General features: G+C 63.4%; 1 protein-coding gene across 1 annotated transcript in view; it reads left to right on the top strand.

The window, feature by feature from the left end:
• The window catches only part of SIPA1L3 (signal induced proliferation associated 1 like 3), a 30,071-nt gene extending 10,897 nt beyond the window's left edge, over positions 1-19,174 (top strand). Inside the window, 17 exon segments of the mRNA XM_090129880.1 lie at positions 29-203; positions 714-817; positions 1,934-2,091; positions 3,256-3,832; positions 5,365-5,639; positions 6,867-7,085; positions 8,548-8,667; positions 9,119-9,234; positions 9,864-9,964; positions 10,450-10,536; positions 10,992-11,101; positions 11,707-11,869; positions 12,832-13,036; positions 14,619-14,768; positions 15,526-15,598; positions 16,035-16,116; positions 17,587-19,174. Coding sequence (XP_089986006.1) covers positions 29-203; positions 714-817; positions 1,934-2,091; positions 3,256-3,832; positions 5,365-5,639; positions 6,867-7,085; positions 8,548-8,667; positions 9,119-9,234; positions 9,864-9,964; positions 10,450-10,536; positions 10,992-11,101; positions 11,707-11,869; positions 12,832-13,036; positions 14,619-14,768; positions 15,526-15,598; positions 16,035-16,116; positions 17,587-17,739 — 2,868 coding nt within the window. The 3' untranslated portion in view covers positions 17,740-19,174.
• The last annotated feature ends 1,603 nt before the right edge of the window (positions 19,175-20,777 follow it).

Genomic DNA, 20,777 nt, shown 5'->3' on the forward strand with positions numbered 1-20,777 from the left:
CTAACCACCCCCCCCCCCCGCCCCACAGCTGTGCCGGCGGCACAAGGTCGGGGTGCTGTACTGCAGAGCAGGGCAGAGCACGGAGGAGGAGATGTACAACAACGAGTGCGCCGGGCCGGCCTTCAACGAGTTCCTGTCCCTGCTGGGGGAGAGGGTCACCCTGAAGGCCTTCAGCAAATACGCCGCGCAGCTGGACACCAAGAGTGGGTGGGGGGCTGCGGGGGGGCGGGGGGGGGGGGCAGAGACCCCCGTAGGTGGCTGTTATTGGGTCGCTGTGGGAGCTGGGAGGGGGGGGGGGTGTGGGTCAGAGTTGTCCACTGATGGTCTTTCTTGAGCTGCCTTGGGGGGCTGGGGGGGCTTTGGGGGCAGAGACCCCCGTAGGTGGCTCTTATTGGGTCGCCGTGGGGGGCCTGGGGGGGCTGGGGGTGGGTCAGAGACCTCCATTGGTTGTCTGCCCTTATTGGGCTGCTGTAGGGGGGGGGCATGGGTCAGAGACCCCCACTGACCACCTGTAATGGGTGGGGGGGCTGGGGGTCGGGGGGGTGTGGGTCAGAGACCCCCACAGGTGGCCCTTATTGGGCTGCCGTAGGGAGTGGGAAACTGGGGGACGGGGGGGTGGGTCAGAGCCCCCCATTGCCCACCCTCCACCCCCCCTCCTGGCGTTGCTGTGGCTCACAGCCCCCCAGTGACCCCCTCTTCCCCCCCACCCCCAGCGGACTCGACGGGCACCCATTCCCTGTACACCACCTACCAGGACTACGAGATCATGTTCCACGTCTCCACCATGCTGCCCTACACCCCCAACAACCGCCAGCAGGTAAGGCCTGGCAGTCCTCCAACCACAGTCCTCCAACCGCAGTCCTCCAACCGCAGTCCTCCAACCCCAGTCCTCCAACCTCAGTCCTCCAACCGCAGTCCTCCAACCGCAGTCCTCCAACCCCAGTCCTCCAACCTCAGTCCTCCAACCGCAGTCCTCCAACCGCAGTCCTCCAACCCCAGTCCTCCAACCGCAGTCCTCCAACTGCAGTCCTCCAACCGCAGTCCTCCAACCCCAGTCCTCCACCCGTGGTCCTCCAACAGCGTTCCTCCTCCTCCATGCCCTCCCGCGATTGTCTGTCTGTCCGTCTGTAGTCCTCCAACCGCAGTCCTCCAACTGCATTCCTCCTCCCCCATCTGCCCTGTCGTTGTCTGTCTGTCTGCCTGTTTGTCCTCCAACCGCAGTTCTCCTCCTCCTCCATCTCCCCCCGCAGTTGTCTGCCTGCCTGTCAGTCCTCCACCCGTGGTCCTCCAACAGCGCTCCTCCTCCCTCCTCCTCCCCTACCCCCCATGGCTGTTTGTCCATCTGCAAGTCCTCCACCAGCGGTCCTCCTTCCTCCCCCTTCCTCTTCCTTCCTCCTTCCTCCTCCCTCCTTCCTCCTTCTTCTTTCTCCTTCCTCCTTCCTTCTTCCTCCTTTCTCCTTTCTTCTCCTTTCTTCTTTCTTTTTCCTTCCTCTTTCCTTCTTCCTCCTCCTTTTCTTCTTCTTCCTTCTCCTTCCTTCTTCCTTCTTCCTCCTTCCTCCTTCCTCTTTCCTTCTTTCTCCTTCCTTCTTCTTCCTTCCTTCTACTTTATCCTTCCTTCTCCTTTCTACTTCTTCCTCTCTCCTGCTTCCTTCCTTCTTCCTCCTTCCTCCTCCCTCCTCTCTCCTTCCTTCTTCCTCCTTCCTCCTTCCTCCTTCTTCCTTCCTCCTTCCTTCTTCCTCCTTCCTTCCTCCTTTCTTCTTCCTCCTTTCTCCTCCATTCCTTTTTCCTTTTTCCTTTCTTCTCCTCCCTCCTCCCACCTTCCTCCCTCCTTCCTCCTTCCTTCCTACTTTCTTCTCCCTCCTCCCTCCTCCTCCTCCCCCCCCCCCCGCCCCGTCCGTCCGTCCGCGCGCGCAGCCGTCCGTTTGTCCTGCAGCTGCTGCGGAAGCGGCACATCGGGAACGACATCGTCACCATCGTGTTCCAGGAGCCGGGCGCGCTGCCCTTCACCCCGCGCGGCGTCCGCTCGCACTTCCAGCACGTCTTCATCGTGGTGCGGGCGCACGAGCCGTGCACCGACGGCGTCAGCTACAGGTGGGGGCGCGGGGGGGGCACCCGGGGGTCCCTTCTGCCACCTTCTGGTGATTTGGGGTCGTTTCTGGTGATTTGGGGTCGTTTCTGCTCATTTGGGGGATTTCTGATGTCCATAGGGGTGAATTTTGGGGTCCCTTCTGCCACCTGGGGTCAATGCACGTCTCTGTAGTGGGGAATTTGGGGTCGTTTCTGGTGATTTGGGGTCATTTCTGGTGATTTGGGGTCGTTTCTGCTCATTTGGGGTCCATAGGGGTGAATTTTGGGGTCATTTCTGCCACCTGGGGTCACTGCACGTCTCTGTAGTGGGGAATTTTGGGGTCATTTCTGGTGATTTGGGGTCATTTCTGATGTCCATACGGGTCAATATTGGGGTCATTTCTGGTGATTTGGGGTCATTTCTGCTCATTTGTGGTCGTTTCTGGTGATTTGGGGTCATTTCTGGTGATTTGGGGTCGTTTCTGATGTCCATAGGAGTCAATATTGGGGTTATTTCTGGTGATTTGGGGTCATTTCTGCTCATTTGGGGTCATTTCTGGTGATTTGGGGTCATTTCTGCTCATTTGGGGGATTTCTGATGTCCATAGGGGTGAATTTTGGGGTCCCTTCTGCCACCTGGGGTCAATGCACGTCTCTGTAGTGGGGAATTTGGGGTCGTTTCTGGTGATTTGGGGTCATTTCTGCTCATTTGGGGTCATTTCTGATGATTTGAGGTCGTTTCTGACATCCATAGGGGTGAATTTTGGGCATCCGTGGGGGCGAATCCTGGCATCCATGGGGCAAATTTCAGCATCCATGGAGGCAAATCCTGGCATCCGTTGGGGCGAATCCTGACATCCATGGGGCAAATTTCAGCATCCGTGGGGCAAATCCTGACACCCATGGGGGCAAATCCTGACATCCAGGGGGCAAATTTCAGCATCCGTGGGGCGAATCCTGACATCCTTGGGGCGAATCCTGACATCCATGGGGGCAAATCCTGACATCCAGGGGGCAAATTTCAGCATCCATGGAGGCAAATCCGGACATCCATGGGGGCAAATCCTGACATCCATGGGGCAAATTTCAGCATCCGTGGGGCGACTCCTGACCTCCACGGGCTGGACTTGTCTCCCCACTGCCACGCCGGGGGTCTCACCTCTCTCTTTCCGCCCCCCCGCCCCGCAGCGTGGCCGTCACCCGCTCCAAGGACGTCCCCCCCTTCGGGCCCCCCATCCCCAGCGGGGTTCCCTTCCGCAAGTCCGACGCCTTCCGCGATTTCCTGCTGGCCAAAGCCATCAACGCGGAGAACGCGGCTCACAAGTCGGACAAGTTCCACGCCATGGCCACGCGGACGCGGCGCGAATACCTGCAGGACCTGGCGGAGAACTTCGTCACCAACACCCCCCTGGACTCGGCCGGGAAATTCAACCTCATCTCCTTGGCGTCCAAAAAGAAAGAGAAAAGCAAAGGCAGGGTGGGAGCGGAGCTGCGCAGCGCCGGGGCCATCGCCTGGCGCGTCTGGGCGCAGGATTTCGCCCGCGGGGAGGAAATTTCCTGCATCCTGGGCGTCTCCAACGAGTTCGTGGTGCTGCTGGACCTGGGGGCCAAGGAGGTGGTCTTCAATTGCTTCTGCGCGGACGTCATCGGCTGGACGGCCGACGGCGCCAACCTGAAGCTCTTCTACGGGCGCGGGGATCACGTCTGCGTGCGGGCGGCCGACGGGGGGCCGGATGACGTCAGGGAGATCGTGCAGAGGTTGAAGGTCTGCGGGGAGGGGGATGCGCGGGGTCTTCTGGGGGCTGGGGTGGATGTGGGGAATCGGGGGAGGGCAAATCGTGCTGCTCAGGTGGCGCTGAGGGTCCTGGTTGGGCAGCGGTTGAGTCGTTGGCCAGTGGTTGAGTGGTTGGCCAGTGGTTCACCAGTGGTTGAGTCGTTGGCCAATGGTCAGCCAGTGGTTGGCCAGTGGTTGGCCGTGGGTTGACCACTGGTTGAGTGGTTGGGCAATGGTTGAGTGGTTGGCCAATGGTGGGCCAGTGGTTGAGTGGTTGGCCAGTGGTTGGCCAGTGGTTGGCCAGTGGTTGAGTGGTTGACCAATGGTTGGCCATGGGTTGGCCAATAGTTGAGTGGTTGGGCAATGGTTGAGTGGTTGGCCAATCGTTGGCCAGTAGTTGAGTGGTTGGCCAATGGTTGGCCAGTGGTTGAGTTGTTGGCCAATGGTCAGCCAGTGGTTGGCCAGTGGTTGGCCAATAGTTGAGTGGTTGGCCATGGGTTGACCAGTGGTTGAGTGGTTGGGCAATGGTTCACCAATGATTGGCCAGTAGTTCACCAATGGTTGAGTCATTGGCCAATGGTCGGCCAGTAGTTGGCCAGTGGTTGAGTGGTTGGCCAATGGTTGGCCATGGGTTGACCACTGGTTGAGTGGTTGGGCAATGGTTGAGTGGTTGGCCAATGGTGGGCCAGTGGTTGGCCAGTGGTTGAGTGGTTGGCCATGGGTTGGTCAATGGTTGAGTCAGTTGGCCAATGGTCAGCCAGTGGTTGGCCAGTGGTTGAGTGGTTGGCCGATGGTTGGCCATGGGTTGACCAATGGCTGAGTGGTGGCCAATGGTTGGCCAGTGGTTGACTGTGGGTTGTCCAACGGTTAGCCAAGGGTTGACCAGCAGTTAATGAGTGGTTGGCCAGTGGTTGGCCAGTGGTTGGCCAGTGGTTGGCGATTGGTTGGCCAACCATTGAATTGTGGTTGACCAACAGTTGATGAATTGTTGACCAATGGTTGGCCATGGGTTGACCAGTGGTTGACCAATGATTGACCAATGGTTGACCAGTGATTGACCAATAGTTGACCAATGACTGACCAAGAGTTGACCAGTGGTTGGCCAACCGTTGACCAATGACTGACCACCAGTTGACCAATGGTTGGCCAACCGTTGACCAATGACTGACCAACAGTTGACCAGTGGTTGACCAACCATTGACCAATGACTGACCAACAGTTGACCAGTGGTTGGCCAACCGTTGACCAATGACTGACCACCGGTTGACCAATGGTTGGCCAACAATTGGCCAATGACTGACCACCAGTTGACCAACGCTTGACCAATGACTGACCAACCATTGACCAACAGTTGCCCGGTGGCCAACCAACAACCGACCACCAGCCCCCACCCTCCCAACCCAACCAACCAACCAACCAACCAACCACCGCCTGCTCTGCGCTGCAAGCAACGGATCCCAGCTCCCCCCTCCCCCGGGCCGGGGGTCTCCGCCGACGCCCCCCGTTTCCACCCCACCCCCCAGGTGACGACGCCGGGCTGCGACACGGTGGACATGACCCTGCGACGCAACGGGCTGGGCCAGCTGGGCTTCCACGTGAAGTACGACGGCACGGTGGCCGAGGTGGAGGACTACGGCTTCGCGTGGCAGGCGGGGCTGCGGCAGGGCAGCCGGCTGGTGGAGATCTGCAAGGTGGCCGTGGTGACGCTGAGCCACGAGCAGATGATCGACCTGCTGCGCACCTCCGTCACCGTCAAGGTGGTCATCGTGCCCCCCCACGACGACGGCGCGCCGCGCAGGTAGGTAGCGGCACCGCCGGCACCGCGCCTGGCAACACCGCGCCGCGTCAGCGCCCCACGTGTCACCTCCACCCCGTGTCACCTCCACCCCGTGTCACCTCCACCCCATGTCACCTCCACGTCACCGCCCCGTGTGTCATCTCCACGCCTTGTCACCTCCATGTCATGTGTCAGCTCCACCCCATGTCACCCCTACCACCCTGTGTGTTACCCCCACCCCATGTCACCGTCCCATGTGTCATCTCCACGCCATGTCACCTCCACGCCATGTCACCGCCCCGTGTGTCACCTCCACCCCATGTCACCTCCACGTCACCATCCCGTGTGTCACCTCCACCCCCTGTGTCACCTCCATCCCGTGTGTCACCTCCTCCCCATGTCACCTCCACGCCATGTCACCGCCCCGTGTGTCAACACCTCGTGTGTCACCTCCACCCCATGTCACCCCTACCACCCTGTGTGTTACCCCCACCCCATGTCACCGTCCCGTGTGTCACCTCCACCCCTGTGTCACCTCCACGCCATGTCACCTCCACGCCATGTCGCCGCCCCGTGTGTCACCTCCACCCCATGTCACCTCCACCACCCTGTGTGTTACCCCCACCCCATGTCACCGTCCCATGTGTCATCTCCACGCCATGTCACCTCCACCCCATGTCACCGCCCCGTGTGTCACCACCTCGTGTATCACCTCCACCCCATGTCACCTCCACGTCACCATCCCGTGTGTCACCTCCACCCCCTGTGTCACCTCCATCCCATGTGTCACCTCCTCCCCATGTCACCTCCATGTCACCGTCCCGTGTGTCACCTCTACCCTGTGTGTCACCTCCACCCCGTGTCAGCATCTCATGTCACCATCCCATGTGTCACCCCCACCCCATGGCACCACCCCGTGCCACCCCCACCCCGTGTCAGCACTGCGTGTCACCACCAACTCCACCCCACGTCCCCCCCCCACGTCCCCCACCCTGTCCCCCCCCCCAGTTAGAGCTAATTAGCACTAATGAGGGCAGTGTAACCATGGGGTCGGGTGAAGACCCCCCCGTGTCCCCCCACACCCGCAGCCTTTGGGGTCGGGGGTCACTTTAGGGCCCCCCCCCCCCCCTTCTCCCCAGCAGAGCCCCCCAAGGCGCTCCCACCCACACCGCAGTCACCCCAGCGGGGGTCTCCTGGCCGACATCCCCCCCCCCAACATAACCCGTCCCCCCCCCCCCCCAATTTTAGGGGCTGGGCCGAAGCGGAGCTGGGTTCCTCGGACCCCCCCCGTGCGGAGGCGCAGAGCGGGCGGCCGCCGTTCCGCAGCAGCGGCTGGCAGTGGAGCAGCAGCAGCACCCAGGGGGCGGGGGGGGGAAAATGGGCCGAGACCCCCGGGGTGGGCGGCAGGGCCGGGAAAACGCCGGGAAACGCGGCCTGCCGGGACCTGCAGCCGCAGCAGGGAAAGAGGTGGGGGGGGCACCGGGGGGGGTAGGGAGGTGGGGGGGGGGATGGGGGAAATGGGGGGGGGATGGGGAGGGGGGGATTGGGGGGGGGAAGGGTAAGGAGGTGGGGGGCTATAGGGGGTATGGGGGGGGTAAGGAGGTGGGGGGGGAATGGCTGGAATGGGGGGGGTGGGGGGGGGAAGGGTAAGGAGGTGGGGGGCTATGGGGGGTATGGGGGGGAAAAGGAGGTGGGGGGGGAATGGCTGGAATGGGGGGGGTGGGGGGGGAAGGGTAAGGAGGTGGGGGGCTATGGGGGGGGTAAGGAAGTGGGGGGGGTGGGGGGATTGGGGGGGGTGGGGAGTGGGGGATTGGGGGGGGTTGAGGGGGCGAAGGGTAAGGAGGTGGGGGGGGTGGGGGGTATGGGGGGGGTAAGGAGGTGGGGGGTTGGGGGGGGGAAGGGTAAGGAGGTGGGGGGGGTGGGGGGTATGGAGGGTATGGGGGGGGAAAGGAGGTGGGGGGGGAATGGGTGGAATGGGGGGGGTGGGGAGGGGGGAAATGGGGAAATGGGGGGGGAAATGGGGGGGGCTGGGGGGGTGGAGGGGGTAAGGAGGTGGGGGGGGTGGGGGGAATGGGGGTGTGGGGAGGGGGGAAACGGAGAAATAGGGGGGGGGAATGGGGGGGTTGGGGAGGAAATGGATGTTGGGGGAAATGGGGGGGCAGGGGGGGTGGAGGGGGTAAGGAGGTGGGGGGGGTGGGGGATGGGGGTTGAAAATGGGGGGGGGCATTGGGTGGGTAAGGGGGGGGAGGAAATGGGGGGCGGGGGGGGAATAGGGGGAAGGGGGGGGATGGAGGGGGAAAATGGGGGGGTAGGAGGGGAGTGGGGGGGGGTTTGGGGGGGGGTGAGGGGGAGATGGGGTGGGGGGAGGGTAGGGGGGAATGGGGGGGTTGGGGAGTAAGGGGTGGGGGGGGAATGAGGGGAAATGGGGGGGGAATGGGGGGTGGGGGGCAGGGAGGGAGATGGGGGAAATGGGGGGTGGGGGGAAGGGGGGGGGGCTGAGATGGGGGGTGGGGGGTAATGGGGGGGGCTGGGGTGGGGGGGTTGGGGGAGAATGGGGGGAGAATGGGGTGGGGGGGGGGATTGGGATTGGAGGCCCGGGGTTGGGGTTGGAGGACTGAGATTGGGGTTGGAGGACCAGGGTTGGGGTTGGAGGACTGGGGTTGGGGTTGGAGGACTGAGATTGGGGTTGGAGGACTGAGATTGGGGTTGGAGGACCAGGGTTGGGGTTGGAGGACCAGGGTTGGGGTTGGAGGACTGAGATTGGGGTTGGAGGACCAGGGTTGGGGTTGGAGGACTGAGATTGGGGTTGGAGGACCAGGGTTGGGGTTGGAGGGCTGAGATTGGGGTTGGAGGACTGAGATTGGGGTTGGAGGACCAGGGTTGGGGTTGGAGGACCGGGGACCCTTCCTCAGCCCCCCGCCCCCCCCAGGCCCGTCAGCTTCCCGGAGTCCCCCCACCCCGCCGCCCCCTCCCCTTACCGCCAGCCTTCCGGAAGTTTCTCTGCGCCCGGAGCCGCCTATGGGCGCTACAGAGCCCCCCCCCCAGAAAGGTGGGTAAAAATGCGGGGGGGGGAGACCCCAAAAATGGGGAGGGGAGACCCCAGGAGGGAATTGAGCCCTTAAAGGGGAGCTGAGCCCCCCCAAAGTGGGGAGACCCCCCCCAGAAAAGCGAATAGAGCCTTTAAAGGGGGCCACAGCCCCCCCAAAAAGGGAATCGGGCTCAGAAGGGCTCAAAGCCCCCCCAGAAGGGGAGGACCCCCCCTAAATGGGGCTCAAAGCCCCCCCAAAAAAAAGGAATAGAGCCCCCAAAAGGTGAGGACCCCCCAAAAAGGGGAGCCCCCCCCCAAAAAGGCGAGCCCCCCCCCCAAAACAGAAGCTGTGTCTCCCAGAAGAGAACAGGGCCCACGAAGGGGCTCAGAGCCCCCCCAGAAGGGGAGCCCCCCCCCCAAACACTACCTGACCCCCCCTCTCCCCTCCTCCCCCCCCCCCCCCCACACAAAGGTACACGACCCCCCAGCGCCCGCTGCCCCCCCCGGACCCCCCCGACGCCCCCAGCAGCGACTCCTCGGCCGGGGGTCCCAGCAGCCACGAGAGCAGCGCCGAGCGGCAGCAGAGCGGTAGGGGGGGGGCGGGGGGGGGCAAAAAAATCCCAGCGGGGACAAAGGGATGCGGCTGCGACCCCCCCCCCCCCATGTGCTTTTATCTGGGGGGGGGGTCTCTGGTGGGGAGGGGACGCGTGGTTATGGGATGCCCTCCCCCCCCCCCAGTGTCCCTTTTTTGGGGGGGGTCCCTGGCTGGGGGGGGGAGGGGGGAGATGGATGACCCCCCCGCATCCTTTCATTCTGGGGGGGGGATGAAGGATATGGGATGCCCTCCCCCCCCCTCCCACCCCCATGTCCCTTCTTTTTTGGGGGGGGGGGCGGACAGGGATATGGGGTGCCAACCCCCCCCCCCCTTTTCCTGCCCCCCCCCGTCTTCCCCCCATGTTCTTTCATTTGGGGGGGGGGCAGAGAGATGGATGACCCCCCCCCCTCAGACCCCCCCATATTCTTTCATTTGGGGGTGGGCAAGGATATGGGATGCGCCCCCCCCGGTCCTTTATTTTGGGGGGGGTCCCTGGTGGGAGGTGGGTGCGGAAAATGGATGCCCCCCCCTCCCCCCCTCCATGTTTCGTTTTTTCGGGGGGGGGTCGCTGGTGTTTGATGAGGGGGGGGTTTGTAACATTTTGGGGGGGGTCCCATTGCAGAGCCGCTGTGGCACATCCCGCAGTCCCGGAGGGGGGGGGGCAAACGGGGGGGCCGCCACGACCCCCCCCCCCACAGCGACTCGCCCGGCCGCCACGCCAAGGTCAGCATCCCATAATAATCCCACCCCCCCCCCCACCCCCCCACGTCCAAAATTTGGGGGGGGGGGTCTCTGAGCCCCCCCCAGTGTCACTTTGCCACCCCCCCCCAATTTGGGGGTCTCTGCCCCCCCCCTTTCCCCCCCCCATTTTAGCGGTGCCCCCCCCATAAGGGTCTCTGAGCCCCCCCCCCCACCTCGTAACCCCCCCACCCGCATTCTGGGGGTCTCTCAGCGCCCCCTCTCCCCACCCCCATTTTTGGGGGTGCCCCCCCACCCACAGTGACCCCCCCTCACTTTGTGTCTCTCCGCTCAACCCCCCCCCATTTTGGGGGGGTCTCTGAGCGCCCCCTCCCCCCACTTCCCCCCCCCCTCCCCATTTCGGGGGTCTCTGCCCCCCCCCCCCGGTGTCCCCCCCCTTTTTAGGTGTCTCTGCCCCCCATTTTGGGGTTGCCCCCCCCCCCCAATACTGACCCCCCCCCATTTTACAGCCGGACCCCCCCCACTCCACCCACTCCAGCAGCACAACCCTCTCCAGCACCGCATCCAGCGACGACCCCCCCGACCCCCCCCCGGACCCGGACCCCCCCCCACCCAAACCCAGCGACGCCCCCCCCCCCCAAACCCACCCCCCCGTTCTCCATCTCTGGGGGGGGGCGCGAAGAAACGGACCCCAAAGGCGCTGCCCCCCCCCCCTCCACGGAGCCCTTCAAGCAGCCCAGGTGAGCGCCTTTTTATTTGGGGGGGGGGGGCGCTGGGGGGGCACGGGACCCCCCCCTAAATTGGGGGCACGGATCCGTGATGCTCAGCCCCACTCTTCCTCCCCCCCCCCCCCGAATTTTTCTTTGCCCCCCCCCCACTTTATACCCCTTATTCCCCCCCCTTTCCCCTTCGTCCCCCCCCCAATTTATTCTTTTTTTACACCCCTCCCCTTATTTTTCATATTCCCCCCCCCCCCCTTTTACCTCCCCCCCCCAGTTCCCGCCCCCCATACCGATCAGCCCCGGACCCCCCCCGCCCCCCCCCTTCGCAGCTGCCGCCCCCCCCCCAGCCGTTCCCCTGCAGGCAGCCCCCCAGGACCAAACCCCCCCCCGGATGGAAGCGCCCCGACGACCCCCCCACGCGCCCCCCCGACCCCAAGAAGTAAGGCAAGCAGATGGGGGGGGGCGGGGGGGGGCAGTGAGACCCCAATTGGGGGGGGCGGGGGGGGCAGTGAGACCCCAATGGGGGGAGGGAGGGGCATGGGGGGGGGTCAGTGGGTCCTCAATGGGGGGGGGGGTTGGAGGGGGTGGGTGTGGGGGGGTCAGTGGGTCCTTAATGGGGGGGAGGTTTGGGGGGGGGTGGCTGGGGGGGGGCTGGGAGGGGTTTTGGGGTACTGGGGGGGGGGGGGCTGTGGGGTATTGGGGGAGGGGGGCTCTTTGATACTGGGGGGGGTTGTGGGGTATTGGGGGGGCTGTGGGGTCCTGGGGGGGGTCTGTTGGGGATTAGGGGGTGGCTGTGAGGTGTTGGGGGGGTCTGGGGGGGTTACGGGGGGGTCTGTAGGGCATTGGGGGGGGGGGGTCCTGGGGTTATGAGGGGGGGGGCTGTGGGGGCACCAGGGGGGTCCGTGTTGTGTTGGGAGGGGGCTTGGGGGCACTGCAGGGTATGGGGGGGAACCGTGTGATGCCGGGGGGGCAACGGGGGGGTCTGTGGTGTGTTTGTGTGGGGGGGGGGTCTCCGGGTACCATCCCAGCCCCCCCCCCCCCCAGGCAGGTGGATGCAGGCACCAAAAACGTCTTCGGGCAGCCGAGGCTGCGGGCGTCGCTGCGGGATCTGCGCTCCCCCCGCAGGACCCCCCCCAAATCCTCCATCGAGGACGACCTGAAACGGCTCATCATCATGGATGGGGGCGGGGACAGCGAGAGGGACGGGGTGGGTTTGGGGGGGGGCGTTGGGGCTGGGGGGGGGTCGGGAGGGGGTTTGGGGGGGGGTTGGAGTGAGACCAGAGGGGTTATGAGGGGTTGGGGGGGGCTTTGGATGGGGGGGTTGGGAGAGGGTTGGGGGGGGGTGTTGGGGTTGGGGGGGGTCGGGAGGGGGGTTGGGGGGGGGTTTGGGTGGGGCGTTGGGGTTGGGGGGGGGGTCGGGTTAGGGTTGGGGGGTTTTGAGGGGTTGGGTGTCTTTGGGTTGTGGGGGTTGGGAGGGGGTTTGGGGGGGTTGGAGGGAGATTGGGGGGGCCGGGGGGGTTTGGGGGGCTATGGGGTGAGATTGGGGGCTTTTGTGGGGCTGTGAAGTGGGATTTGGGGCTTTGGGAGTTTGGGGGCGAGACTGGGGGGGCTGTGAGGTGAGGCCGGGGGGGTTTGGGGGGTGTGGGGTGAGTTTGGGGGAGTTGATGGGGCTGGGGGGGGTGAGGCTGGGGGGGGGGTTGGGATCCGCCTGTTTTGGGGTCTCATTGTTACGGGGTCCCGTTGCTGTAGGGTCTGCTCCCCCCCCCACACACCCAATTAACGGCCCCCCCTTATTTATTTATTCATCTTTCATTCATTCATTTGTTTGTCCTCCCTTTGTTCGTTCATTCATTCCTTCATTTATCCTCCATTCATTCATTCATTCATTCATTCATTCATTCATTCATTCATCTTCCATTCCTTCATTCATTCATTCCTTCATTCATTCCTTCATTCATTCCTTCATTCATTCATTCATTCATTCATTCATTCATCCATTCATCCCCCCCCTTTATTTCCCCCAGCCCCCCCCAGCCCCCCCCCACACCCCGATTCATCCATTTGCTCGCTTATTTATTTATGCGACGCGTCCTGCCATTAATTAATTAATGGACTAATTAACATCCCCACCCCCACCCCCACCCCCCCCTTTTTTGTAATTTCTTGCAGCCCCCCCCGAAGGCCCCTCAGCGCACTCTGTCGGATGAGAGCCTCTGTGGGGGCGGCGGCGGCGGGCGGAGGGACGGGGGGGGGGTCTCCGTGGGGGGGGGCGTGGGGGGGGGGGGCTCCTCCCCTGCGGACCCCCCCCCGTTGCTGTTGAGCAGCACCTACCCGTGCTGCACGCTGCCCGCCCGCCGCCTGCCTGAGAAGAAGGGTGAGACCCCCCCCCAAATCACCCCCCCCCAATAAACCCCCCCCCAATAAACCCCCCCATAACCCTCCCCAAACCCTTCTACAATCCCCCCCCCCTAAAAGCCCCCCGTCCCCAACTCACCCCAACCCCCCCCGCTACGCCCCCCAACCCCCCCACAAACCCTCCCCACCCCCGTCTTCCCTCATTTGCCCCCATTTCGAGCCCCCCCACCCCCATTCCCCCCCATTTCCCTCCATTCTGAGTCCCCCCCACCCCATTTCTCCCCGTTTCCCCCCATTTCCCCCCCTTTTCTCCCCATTTCTCCCCATTTCCCCCCATTTCCCCCCCATTTCTCCCCGTTTCTCCCCATTTCTCCCCACTTCTCCCCCATTTCCCCCCCATTTCTCCCCATTTCTCCCCATTTCCCCCCCATTTCTCCCCATTTCCCCGCCATTTCTCCCCATTTCTCCCCACTTCTCCCCATTTCCCCCCATTTCCCCCCATTTCCCCCCCATTTCTCCCCATTTCTCCCCATTTCTCCCCACTTCTCCCCATTTCCCCCCCATTTCTCCCCATTTCTCCCCATTTCCCCCCCATTTCTCCCCATTTCCCCCCCATTTCTCCCCATTTCTCCCCACTTCTCCCCATTTCCCCCCATTTCCCCCCCATTTCTCCCCATTTCTCCCCACTTCTCCCCATTTCCCCCCCATTTCTCCCCATTTCTCCCCATTTCTCCCCACTTCTCCCCCATTTGCCCCCCATTTCTCCCCATTTCTCCCCATTTCTCCCCATTTCTCCCCACTTCTCCCCCATTTGCCCCCCATTTCTCCCCATTCCCCCCCATTTCTCCCCACTTCTCCCCCATTTCTCCCCATTTCTCCCCATTTCTCCCCGTTTCTCCCCATTTCTCCCCATTTCCCCTCCATTTTCCCCCCATTTCTCCACGTTTTTCCCCATTTCTCCCCACTTCTCCCCATTTCTCCCCATTTCCCCCCCATTTCTCCCCATTTCCCCCCATTTCTCCCCATTTCCTCCCCATTTCCCCCCAATTTCTCCCCATTCCCCCCCATTCCCCCCCATTTCTCCCCATTTCCCCCAATTTCCCCCCCATTTCTCCCCATTCCCCCCCATTTCTCCCCATTTCCCCCCATTTCTCCCCATTTCCTCCCCATTTCCCCCCAATTTCTCCCCATTCCCCCCCATTTCTCCCCATTTCCCCCCATTTCCCCCCCATTTCTCCCCATTCCCCCCCATTTCTCCCCGTTTTTCCCCATTTCTCCCCATTTCTCCCCATTTCCCCCCATTTCCCCCCATTTCTCCCCATTTCCCCCCCATTTCTCCCCATTCCCCCCCATTTCTCCCCATTTCTCCCCATTTCTCCCCATTCCCCCCCATTTCTCCCTGTTTTTCCCCATTCCCCCCATTTCTCCCCATTTCCCCCATTTCCCCCCCATTTCTCCCCACTTCTCCCCATTTCTCCCCATTTCCCCCCCATTTCTCCCTGTTTTTCCCCATTTCTCCCCATTTCTCCCCATCTCCCCCATTTCCCCCCATTTCTCCCCGTTTTTCCCCCCTTTCACCCCCCCCCTCCACCCCCCCCCAGTGGATGTCCCCGTGCCCTCAGGTCCCATCTCAGGCTCAGAGCTGTCCCTGGCCGCAGCCCCTCGGCGCCTGGAGCCCGGGCTGATGCCGCTGCCCGACAGCGCCGGGCTGGAGTGGGCCAGCCTGGTCAGCGCCGCCAAGGCCTACGAAGGTGGGACCCCCAACTGGGGCTGGGGGCTCTGGGGGGGCTGAGGGGGTGGGAGTGGGGTGGGGGGGTTGGTTGTGGGCTGGGGGGGTGGGTTGGGGGGCTGGGGGTCTCAGACCTGTAAGCCTACAAAGGTGGGACCCCAAATTGGGGGGCTGGGGGGGTGAGTTGGGTGGGGGGGTTGGCTGGGGGGCTGGGTTGGGGGGCAGGGGGCTTTCAGCCCCATAGGCCTACAAAGGTGGGACCCCAAACTGGGGCTGGGGGCTCTCGGGGGGGGTGGGAGTGGGGTGGGGGGGTTGGTTGTGGGCTGGGGGGGGGTTGGGGGGCAGGGGGTCTCAGCCCTGTAAGCCTACAAAGGTAGGACCCCAAACTGGGGCTGGGGGGCAGGGGGGCTCTCAGCCCCATAGGTCTACGAAGGTGGGACCCCAAACTGGGGCTGGGGACTCTGGGGGGGGCTGAGGGGGGGTGGGAGTTGGGTGGGGGGGTTGGTTGTGGGCTGGGGGGGTGTTGGTTGGGGGGCTGGGGGGGTTGTGGGGCGGGTGGGTTGGGTTTGGGGGGTGGGGGGTTGGTTGGGGGGCAGGGGGGCTCTCAGCCCCATAAGTCTACGAAGGTGGGACCCCAACTTGGAGGCCTGGGGGGGTTTTTGGGCAGGGGGGTTGGGTTGGGGGTTGGGGGGCTCATGCTGGGGTGGGGGTGTGGGGGGGGGGGTTGGGGGGCTGGGGGGGTTGGTTGGGGGGTGCTGACCCCCACCCCCTCCCCACAGTGCAGCGCGCCGTCTCCCTCTTCTCCCTCACCGACCCCACGCCCCCTCCTGACCCCCCCCCACCACGGGTCAGGTAATGGGGGGGGGTCTTGGGGTGGCTCTGGGGGGGTCCTGGGGGTCTTCTGAGAGTCCTGGGGGCTCCTGGAAGGGGGTCGTGGGGGGGTTCTGTGGGCTGCCTGGGGAGTCCTGAGGCTCCTGGGGGGGTCCTGGGGGGTCTTCAAACTGCTTGGGGGCTCCTGGGGTATCCTGAGGGTCCTGGGGGGGTCTTCAACCTCCTGGGGGGGTCACTGGGGGGGTCCTTGCGCTGCTGGGGGTCCTGGGGGGGTTCTGAAGATCCTCGGGGGTTCTGAGGGCCTTTGGGGATCCTGAGGGTCTGGGGGTGATCTCTTGGGGGGGGGGGGGGGTCTTCAACCTCCTGGAGGGGTCCTGAGGGTCCTGGGGGGGGGGTCTTCAACCTCCTGGGGGGGGTCCTATCCCAGTGCCCCCCCCATAACCGTCTGTTCCCGCAGTGAAGACCCCCCCCTGGATCTGACCGGGAAGGTTTTCCAACTGGAGGCAATGCTGAAACAGCTGCACAGCGACCTGCAGAAGGTGGGAGGGGGTCCCGGGGGGGTCCTGGGGGGCAGTGGGGGGGCATCCTGGGGTGTGCTAGGGGCATTGGGGGGGTGTTGGGGGTACTGGGGTGGGAGGGGGTCCTGAGGGGGGCTGTGGGGGGGTCATAGGAGATGCTGGAGGGGGGGTTGTGGGGGTTCCTGGGGGAATCTGGGGGCTCTGGGGGGGGCTCTGAGGGGATGCTGGGGGGGGGGGTCCTTGGGCTGTTGCAAGGGGGGGGGGGGTCCTGGGGGTGTTCTGGTGGAGTTGGGGAGTCCTGAGGGGGGTCTTGGGGGCACTGGGGGGGGGGGTTATAGGAGATGCTGGGGGGTCCTTGAGGATGCTGGGGGGGTCCTGGGGGCACTGGGGGGGTTGTGGGGGTCTTCGGGGGGCACTGGGGGGGGTCATAGGAGATGCTGGGGGGTCCTGGGGGCACTGGGGGGGTCCTGGGGGTGCTCTGGTGGTGTTGGGGAGTCCTGAGGAGGGTCTTGGGGGCACTGGGGGGGGGTCATAGGAGATGCTGGGGGGTCCTTGAAGATGCTGGGGGGGTCTTGGGGGGGGTCTTGGGGGGGCACTGGAAGGGGTCATAGGTGATGCTGGGGGGTCCTTGAGGATGCTGGGGGGGTCCTGGGGGCACTGGGGAGGTCGTGGGGGTGCTCTGGTGGTGTTGGGGAGTCCTGAGGGGGGTCTTGGGGGCACTGGGGGGGGTCATAGGTGATGCTGGGGGGTCCTTGAGGATGCTGGGGGGGTCCTGGGGGCACTGGGGGGGTTGTGGGGGTCTTGGGGGGGCACTGGGGGGGGTCATAGGCGATGCTGGGGGGGTCCTGGGGGCACTGGGGGGGTCCTGGGGGGGGGTCTGGTGGTGTTGGGGAGTCCCGAGGGGGTCTTGGGGGCACTGGGGGGGATCATAGGAGATGCTGGGGGGGTCCTTGAGGATGCTGGGGGGGTCTTGGGGGCACTGGGGGGGGTCATAGGAGATGCTGGGGGGTCCTGGGGGCACTGGGGGGGTCCTGGGGGGGGGTCTGGTGGTGTTGGGGAGTCCCGAGGGGGTCTTGGGGGCACTGGGGGGGATCATAGGAGATGCTGGGGGGGTCCTTGAGGATGCTGGGGGGGTCTTGGGGGCACTGGGGGGGGTCATAGGAGATGCTGGGGGGTCCTGGGGGCACTGGGGGGGTCCTGGGGGGGGGTCTGGTGGTGTTGGGGAGTCCCGAGGGGGTCTTGGGGGCACTGGGGGGGATCATAGGAGATGCTGGGGGGGTCCTTGAGGATGCTGGGGGGGTCTTGGGGGCACTGGGGGGGTTCTGGGGGGGGTCTTGGGGGGCCACTGGGGGGGTCGTGGGGGTGCTCTGGGGATGTTGGGGAGTCCCGAGGGGGTCTCGGGGGCTCTGGGGGGGGTCCTGGGGGGCACTGTGGGGGGGAGGGGATGGAGGAGGGGGGGTTCTGAGATGCGCCCCCCCCCCAAAAAAAAAGGAGAAGCAGGACAAGGTGGTGCTGCAGGCCGAGGTGGCCGATCTGCGCCAGGACAACCGGCGGCTGCAGGAGGAGTCGCAGAGCGCCAGCGAGCAGCTCAGGCGCTTCGCACGGCTCTTCGCCAGCAACCCCCCCCCAAAAAAGGAGCTCTGAGCACCCATGGGTGCGGGGGGGGGGGGCATGGAGACCCCCACCCACACACCACCAACCCACCCGTGGGGGTCCTGTAGGGTTTATATGGGACCAGGAGCAGCTCTATGGGGGCCTATGGGGCCCTGAGCCCCAGGTATGGGACCAGGAACATCTGTATGGGATCAGGGACATCTGTATGGGATCAGGAACATCTGTATGGGATCAGGGACATCTGTATGGGACCAGGAGCAGCAATATGGGACCAGGACAGTCTGTATGGGGTCGAGAGCATCTGTATGGCACTGGGAATATCTGTATGGGACCAGGAGAAACCATATGGGACCAGCAGCATCCATATGGGATCAAGAGCATCTCTGTGGGACCGGGAGCAGCAATATGGGACCAGGACTGTCTGTATGGGACTGGAAACACTTTTGTGGGACCAGGAGCAGCAATATGGGACCAGGAACATGCATATGGGACCAAGGGGATCTGTATGGGACCAGGGACATCTGTATGGGACCAGGGACATCTGTATGGGACCAGGAGCAGCAATATGGGACCAGGACAGTCTGTATGGGACCAGGAGCAGCAATATGGGACCAGGAACATCCATATGGGACCAAGAGCATCTGTATGGGATCAGGAACATCCATATAGGACCAAGAGGATCTGTATGGGACTGGGAACGTGTGTGGGACCAGGAGGAGCCATACGGGACCAGGAGGGTCTGTATGGGACCAGGAGCATCCATATGGGGTCAAGAGCATCTCGATGGGACCAGGACTGTCTATATGGGACCAAGAGCATCTCTATGGGATCAGGAACATCCATATGGGATCAGGACTGTCTGTATGGGACTGGAAACATCGTTGTGGGACCAGGATCATCCATATGGGGCCGGGAGCAGCTGTATGGGACCAGGAGGGTCTGTATGGGACCAGGAGCATCTCTGTAAGGCCGAGGACAAATCCCTACAAGACCAGAAGTGTCCTATGGGGCCGTAAGCGTCCATATAGGGCTGGGAGCGTCCCTATGGGGCCAGAAGCATTCATATAGGACCAGGAGTGTCCGTACGGGGCCATAAGTGCCCATATGGGGCCGGGAAGACTCCTATGGGGCCGGGACTGCTCTTATAGGGCCAGGAGAACCCTATAGGACCAGGACCACTCCTGTGGGGCCGGGAGGACCCTATAGGGCTGGGAAGACTCCTATGGGGCCGGGAGGACCCTATAGGGTCGGGACCACTCCTGTGGGGTCAGGAGCATGTGTGGGGCCGGGACCACTCCTATGGGGCCGGGATCGTTGCTATGGGGCCAGCAGCGCCCCCGTCGGGCCGGGCGCCCCCTATAGGACACGGGGCACCCTATAGGGCCGCCCCCCCCTTTGCGGTCTTCCATCTCCGCCCCACGGCAATAATGGGGGGGTCGTCACCCCCCCCCCCCCCCCCCCCAATCCGACCCCATCGATTTTTTTTCGGTGCAAAATCCCCCATAACGACCCCCTCCCCCCCCCCAGAGCACTTTTTTTCTCGTCGCCCTTTTGCCCCCCCCCCAAATTAATTAATTCCCTAAATTATTTCCTCAGGAAACGCGGATTTCCCCCCCCCACCCCGGAAATGCCCCCATTTCCCCCTTTCTTACCCCAGATTTCCTCACGCTTTTCCTCCATTTCCCCCTTTTTTCCCGTCCCCCCCCCTCCGTATTTCCGCCCCCATTTTCCCCGTTTTTCACTTTTTTTCCCCAATTTTCCCCCTTCCTGCCCCCATTTTCCCTTATTTCCCCCCCCCACTTCCCCCATTTCCGCCCTCACTTCCCCATTTTTCCTGTTTTTCCCCCATTTCCGCCCCCATTTCCTCCATTTTCCCCCTTTCCTCCATTTTTCCTTCTTTCCCCCCTTTTCCTTTTTCCCTTCTTTTTCCTCTTTAAGCTTTTTTCCTTTGTTTCCCTCCTTTTTCCCCCTCCTCCCCACTTCCGCCTCCACTTCCGCCCCCATTTCCTCCCACTTCCGCCATTTCCCCCCCACTTCCACCCCTATTTCTCCCCACTTCCGCCCCGCTCCCCCCATTTCCCCCCCACTTCCGCCCCATTTCCCCAACATCCCCCATTTTCTCCCCACACTTCCGCCTCCATTTTCCCGCCTCACTTCCGGTCCCATTTCCTCCCCCATTTCCCCCCTTCCTCCCTTTCCCCTCCTACTTCCCCTTTCCCCATTTCCGTCCCTCCCCCACTTCCTCTTTCATTTCTCTCCATTCCTCTCCCCATTTCCTCCACTTCCACCCCCACTTCCTCCCCATTTTCCCCCCACTTCCACCCCCCGTTTCCCCACTTCCGCCCATTTCCCAACTTCCGCCCCCATTTTCCCCCCACTTCCTCCCCCATTTCTCCCCATTTCCACCCCACTTCCGTCCCATTTCCGCCCCCACTTCTGCCCCCCTTCCCCCCATTTCCGCCCCCACTTCCGCCCCCTTCCCCCCATTTCCGCCCCACATCAGCACTGTGTAAACCCCCCCCCAATTAATTTTATATTTCTTATTTAATTTCCAACCCCCCCTCCCCCCAAAAAAACCCCACATTTGGGTCATTTGGCCCCAAATTCCGCCGCCCCCTCCCCACTTCCGCCCCCACTTCCGCCCCCCCCCCCCACTTCCGGGTGTCGGTATTTTTTTGTGTACAAAATGGTGAAAAAAGGTCCGAACGGAAATAAAAAAAAATGGTGGCTTTTCTTCCGGGGGGGGGCGCTGAATTTTGGGGTTAAATTTGGGGGTTTTGGGGTCATCGGGGGGGGGGGGCAAAAAGTGGAGTTTTTTGGGGGGGGGCACCGAAATTTTGGGGTCAATCTGGGGTATTTTGGGGGGGTCAAAAAGTGGGATTTTTTTTTTTTTTTTTGGAGGGGGGGGCGGTTAATTTTGGGGTTAAATTTGGGGTTTTTGGGTCATTCTGGGGGGGTCCGAAAGTGGGATTTTTTGGGGGGGGGCAACACGGAGATTTTGGGGTCAATTTGGGGCTTTTTGGGTCTTTTTTTGGGGGGGGGTCTCAAGGTGGGATTTTTGGGGGGGG

The sequence above is a fragment of the Phasianus colchicus genome, chromosome 38, assembly GCF_987193195.1.
Source record: "Phasianus colchicus chromosome 38, bPhaCol1.hap1.1, whole genome shotgun sequence".
NCBI classification, from domain to species: domain Eukaryota; kingdom Metazoa; phylum Chordata; class Aves; order Galliformes; family Phasianidae; genus Phasianus; species Phasianus colchicus.